Raw genomic sequence first — 6,000 nt, 5'->3', positions numbered from 1 at the left:
GATGGGAGCATCATGGCTTCCAACAGGTAAGGCTCCTGCTGGCACCGCCCATGGACACTGGCAGAGAAGAAATAGGGAAGACCCTGGAGTGCCCAAGAACCAACTCACCCTGAACTGTACCCAGAGAGTCACCAGGCAAGGTGAGGGCCAATCTAGAACTTGAACAGACTTCCAGTGAGACAAGCTCTGCTCTTTGATTCAAACTGTTGATACATGTCATGGTTAAGTCTTCCATGTTTCCAGACTCCACTGTACACCCTGCTGGTCTGGAAAGGGTCAGATCCCGAGGCAAATGATAGATTAAACACAACAGCAAAGTATGAAAATTAATCGAGATATTTAATAGACAGTGCAAACCATAATTTCATCTGAATATAAATGTATGCACATGTTTCCAATGAGTTATCTATCAGTTATCACAAACAGCAACAAGGACCTTATAGCTATGTTAGAAAACTGTATAGCTGGAACTTAATTCTAACAATCTCACTTGCTCTCAAGAGAACACCATCCATTTCAAATCAATGTCACAAACTCCAAAAGACCAGGGGAGCAAGGGGGTGAGGAGTGGGCCAGAGTGGTAAACACAGGGCCAATACACAGGTGATGGACAGAAACACAGCTCTGGAGGAAATCAAAATCGGATGCATTATTACAGCTAAGGGCAAGGAAAAGCCTATGGCTTTTGAAAAATGACTTTTCTGCCAGTACCGTACAAGTACACAAAGAGATGTGCAGCAAGTCAACTGACTTACAAGGACAGAGGCTACATTTCAGGTCATTTCAACTGCAATTGGTCGACCCTTTCCATTGAGGATTCAGCAGTGGAGTCAGCGTAGTCCAGAAGCTCAATGTTGGATTTGCAAATACAGTTTATTTTACAGAAATTCAACAATATAAACAGCAGGCACTTCCCACCCCGCCCACCCCCCTCCCCCCGCCCGTCCCCCCAGGTGCAGACCATGCTATGCAGAGAGTGAGCAGCAACGCGGCCCTACTGCTTTGGAGTGAGTCGAGAGCGATGGAACCTGCCTGCACCACATCCTGCCTGCCCCGCACACGCACACGCCTGCTCGCTGCGCAGGTCACCACAGTCTGTCTGGGCCCAGCCCGCGCTGGACCCGTTACATGGATCCAGCCCAGTTCTCCAATTCCTTCATGTCGTCGTCTTCCTCTTCTTTCTTCTTGGCTGTGTGAAGACAGAAAAGGCTATTTAGGATGGCTGGTGCGTTCAACATGTTCTGGCCGGAAACGAGCGCTGCCTGTGCTCCATGGTGTCTGTCAAACAGCCCTGCCCTGTGGCCAGCCTCCTCTCCAGGCTGTAGGCAGACTGCTCCTTGGTGCCTAAAAGCTGCAACATACAACTCTGGAAAACCAAGCACACTTTGGCAGCACCCACCCTCCACCTCCAGCAGGCCCAGACAAAACAAGAGGGATTCTACACAGAGGCCCTCAGGATTCCCACGAGGCTTCGGTCCCAGAGCCTGCAAGGTGGGAGGAGAATGGGAAGAACCACACAAGAGATCAAATCCTTGCCAACCCCCAACTCCACCTCAAGTGGCTTGACCCATGGCCACACAGCTCCAGGAGGCTCGCTGGACAGCCTCTGCCCACACAGCTCCAGGAGGCTCGCTGGACAGCCTCTGCCTACACAGGACTCCAGGAGGCTCGCTGGACAGCCTCTGCCCACACAGGACTCCAGGAGGCTCGCTGGACAGCCTCTGCCCACACAGCTCCAGGAGGCTCGCTGGACAGCCTCTGCCCACACAGCTCCAGGAGGCTCACTGGACAGCCTCTGCCTACACAGGACTCCAGGAGGCTCGCTGGACAGCCTCTGCCCACACAGGACTCCAGGAGGCTCGCTGGACAGCCTCTGCCCGCACAGGACTCCAGGAGGCTTGCTGGACAGCCTCTGCCTACACAGGACTCCAGGCAGCTGACTCTACTTGAGGGGGCCGTTTCCTCTTTCTACACAGGAGAGGGAGGTGACCACAGCTGGTCAGGCACTGCCCCCAGGGCGCTCTCTCTCATGCCATATCAAATTGCCTCACTTTTTCTAGAAGTTCTGTGTGGATTACTTCTACCTGGGGGTGAAATATTGTGCAAGGGCATGGGGGAAGGGAAGAAGGAGGAAATGAAGGTTTTATAGAATCAGGTCTCCAAAGGAATCAAAGCTGTTTCCTTCCCCCAGGGGCGGCCTCTAGGGGCCAGGGCTTTTGCAGGTGTGCACAGCACAGGATACTAGAGAGGGGGCAAGAGCTGTCCTGGACTCATGTTCTCATACCTTCTCACAGTGCCTGGAACTTTCTCTTTAGTGAAATAGGAAAGATCATTCTAGAAAAGAGGCTCTCAACTGGGGGTGATCCAACCCCTACAAAGGGACATCTGGCCATGTGTGAAGACATTTTTGGTTGACATAACTCAGGGCGGTTGCTACTGGCATCTAGTAGGCAGAGGCCAGGGATGGTGCTGAACACCCACAGTGCACCAGACAACCCCGCCCTCCATTCTCTCGACCCAGAGAGGTATCTGGCCATGTCCGTAGCGTCAAGATTAAGAAACCCTGTTCCAGAGAGAAACCAGAAAAAGCCAGGTGACATGGCCTCTGTAGCCACTACAATGGATCCTGTCTGGTTCTCAATCTTGGGCAAGCTCAGGACACAAACCAAAGCCAACCGACCACAAGATCACCCGCCACATGACCTCGTGGGTGTACCATGACTCTAGAAGCACTCACCGGGTTTTGATGGTAGGGCTATAGAGGGAACATTTGGTAGAGGGACTGTTTCGGGTCCACTGATTTCCAGCAAATTCTTGTCTAGTTCCTCCTGTTCTAGTTCTTCTAATTCTGCCATGAGCTCATCCTAGTAAAAGGAAACACAAAGTGAGTGCCCTCCCTGGGAATCCCAGCCCCCGCGGTCATGCCTCCTACCTAATTAATGCTCATGGAGACACACACCCCTCTGAGAAGGTCTGCGGGGGGTGAACTCCAGGTTCCACACCCTGTGATTCAAATATCCTAAAGCAGCTTCTACTGGGGAACATATCACTGCTGCACATCACTGATGTAGACCTCGGTGTCCTGCACTACACTGTGAGCATCTGGGAGAGGGGATCGTATCTTTGCCTTCCTATTTCTTTGGCTCAGAGCTGGGCACACGAGTGAATGCTCAGAAATGTTTGCTGATTTGAAATGAATGAGATTCTTCCATCAAACTCCAGTGTGAAAACATGAAAACCCTGGTTTTGAGAGCCAAAGGTAAGAGCTGCAGGCTGTTTTCTCAGTTATACAGTGAGGGTCAGAAAGCACAAAGAAAGGTCGAGCAGAAAGGATCTGACCTTTAGGAGATTCAAATCTAACACAGTGGAGTACCTTCAACAGGGGCTGGCACCATTATTTTAAAAACCTAAGAGACTCAAGGTCCCAAATTGCTCAGCAGAAATTGGCAGGTGGCTGAGATCCAGACACATCCCCCGGGTCAGGGGTAAGTGCCCCCGACTCCTTGCTCTACCTTTCCCTCATGCTGGAGCTGTCTCAGGGCAAATCCTGTGAACTTCTCCAGGGCATGGTCATCTCTGCTGCCCAGCTCTGTGCCAGGGCCCACCCTGGAAAGGTGCAGGCTAGCTACTTGTTCAAATCAGTTAGTGACCTGAAGCCTGCTAAAGGGTTGTGATGAATGTTCCTTTACTCTACCTAAGCTTCTACCCCAAATAGGGAAAGTGTCCCTCAAAATGTAGAATTCAGGGAGGGTTAACACCATGTCCTGTCTCTGTCCAAGTCCAAATGCTCCCTGCCTGAGAGCCTTCAAGAGCACATCAAGGGGCAGCCTCAGGGTGTCATTTGTGAAGCTTATAGGATCTGTACAAAACTACTCACCTCGTCAAACTCTTCTCCAAACCCTACAGGTTTTGAAATTGCTGTTGAAATCTCCTCCGCAAGTTCTTGCTGGTCAGCAATGTCCTGCATTAACTCATCAACTTTATCGATATCCCTTCAAATGCAATGGACAGGTATCATATCAATTCGTTAGGCTGTGTAAAGAGGGCCTGCAAGGCAAGGCAGGAGCAGAAACTGGGCCCCACACAATCAACTTCCCAGCCACACCCCCTGCAATGACTCCCTGTTACTTGTTACTTGGCATTATTGCCTGCCTCCTCCCCTTTAAAATAGAGAAGCACAGACTCAAGGGGACAGGAATGTCTTCAAGACACTACCCAGTCCAACACCCTACAGGTGGCACTATCAAGGTCCTACATGCAAATTAGCAAAGGTGTCAGATAAGACCGCAGGGCTTTAACTCCTGGGCCAATAGCTCTTTTTCAAGTCCAAGGGTAACTCTGCACGGGGGAAGCAAAAGCACAATCACAGAAGACAGCCATGCCGTCTAATGGGCCTTCCATCTACTCAGTCCACCTATGGATCCTCTAGGACCCCAAAGGAAAGGCAAATTCTGAAAATATGCAGAATTTTCTTCTACACACTGACAATCATATAAACCTGTATTTCCTCAAGCCAATATATGCACATATATGTCAACATTTGCACAGTATTTAATGAGCTGCACTCTGCTAGGTTTTTAGGAGAGCACAGAAATGAGGCATATATGGTTCTCATTCAAGCAGCTCAGTCCAATGAACATCTACCCTCAGACAAAACCTCACTTATTTGAAGGCTACTTCTCCTGTAACCTTACATTCCTACAGCAAGATCAGCGATCAGCAAGCTTTTTCTGCAAAGGACCAGATAGTAAATACTTTAGAATTTATGGCCAGACAGTCTCTATTGCAAATACTTAACCCTGCTGCGTAGCACAAAAGCTGCCACAGACAATATGTAAATTAAGGGGCATGACTGTATTTCAATAAAACTTTTAAGGCCAGGTACAGTGACTCACACCTGTAATCCCAAAACTTTGAGAGGCCCAGGAGAGAGGATCACTTGAGGCCAGGAGTTCGAGACCAGTCTGGGCAACACAGTGAGACCCCATCCCTACAAAAAATTTTAAAAATTAGCCAGGCATGATGTCACACACCTGTAGTCCTAGCTACTCAGGAGGCTGAAGTGGGAGGATGGTTTGAGCCAGGATTTTGAGAGTGCAGTGAGCTAGGATTGGGCCACAGTATTCCAGCCCAGGTGACGGGATACAGCAAGACCCTGTCTCAAATAATAAAAAAACTTTATTTACAAAAATAGATGGCAAGCCCATAGGGTGCATTTTCCCCACCCATTGGACAGCACAGCTGAGTACCCAAAAGGAAGCAAAAAAGGCTCCTGGCACCCCCAAATATATGCTGCCAAATCTAAGCACTACAACAAATGCAGATTTTTTATTTTTATTTTTATTTTTTTTTTAATTGAAATGGAGTCTCGCTCTGTCGCCCAGGTTGGAGTGCAGTGGCACAATTTTGGCTCACTGCAACTTCCGATTCCTGGGTTCAAATAATTCTCCTGCCTCAGCCTCTAGTAACTGGGATTACAGGTGCATGCCACGATACCCAGCTAATTTTTGTATTTTTAGTAGAGATGGGGTTTCAACCATGGTGGCCAGGCTGGTCTCGAACTCCTGACCTCAGGTGATCTGCCTGCCTCAGCCTCCCAAAGTGCTGGAATTATGGTGTGAGCCATCTCGTCCAGCCCAAATGAAGTTTTATTCATGAGAGAGGTCTTCATTTGGAGCCTCCTTACCTTGGCCTTTACCTTGGCTAGTTACAACTGTAACAAGCTTGGTTATCTAGTTTCTTAGGCCACTGCCATGAGAGGTAGCCATATAGGGGAAGAAGGAGTGCTGAGGGCAAGATCACTGTCAGTACGACAGCTACAGCTGGAGAGCAAGGGAGGAGGCAGAAAACGCCATCAAAAGCAGACACAGGAACAGAGAGATCCAAAGCTCTTGGATGAACCATACATTTCAGGGCCCCTGACAGCATCAGAAAAAATCATGGGCACCGATTCTAATCCCAGTTCTATCCAAGCTCCCATGTGACACATGGCAAATCAGT

At 49.3% G+C, this 6,000-nt stretch overlaps 1 protein-coding gene across 1 annotated transcript in view; it reads right to left on the bottom strand.

Annotated features, from left to right (window-relative positions):
* Window positions 1-320: 320 nt before the first annotated feature.
* The window catches only part of CHMP4B (charged multivesicular body protein 4B), a 45,543-nt gene continuing 39,863 nt past the window's right edge, over window positions 321-6,000 (bottom strand). The window contains exons 3-5 of the mRNA XM_005568747.4: window positions 3,878-3,992; window positions 2,738-2,864; window positions 321-1,189 (exon numbers count right to left, since the gene is read on the bottom strand). Coding sequence (XP_005568804.1) covers window positions 1,125-1,189; window positions 2,738-2,864; window positions 3,878-3,992 — 307 coding nt within the window. The 3' untranslated portion in view covers window positions 321-1,124. The remainder of the gene's footprint in view (window positions 1,190-2,737; window positions 2,865-3,877; window positions 3,993-6,000) is intronic.

The sequence above is a fragment of the Macaca fascicularis genome, chromosome 10 (assembly GCF_037993035.2).
Source record: "Macaca fascicularis isolate 582-1 chromosome 10, T2T-MFA8v1.1".
NCBI classification, from domain to species: Eukaryota; Metazoa; Chordata; class Mammalia; order Primates; family Cercopithecidae; genus Macaca; species Macaca fascicularis.
Note: the sequence above shows the minus strand (reverse complement) of the source record. Positions and strands in the feature narration are given on the sequence as shown.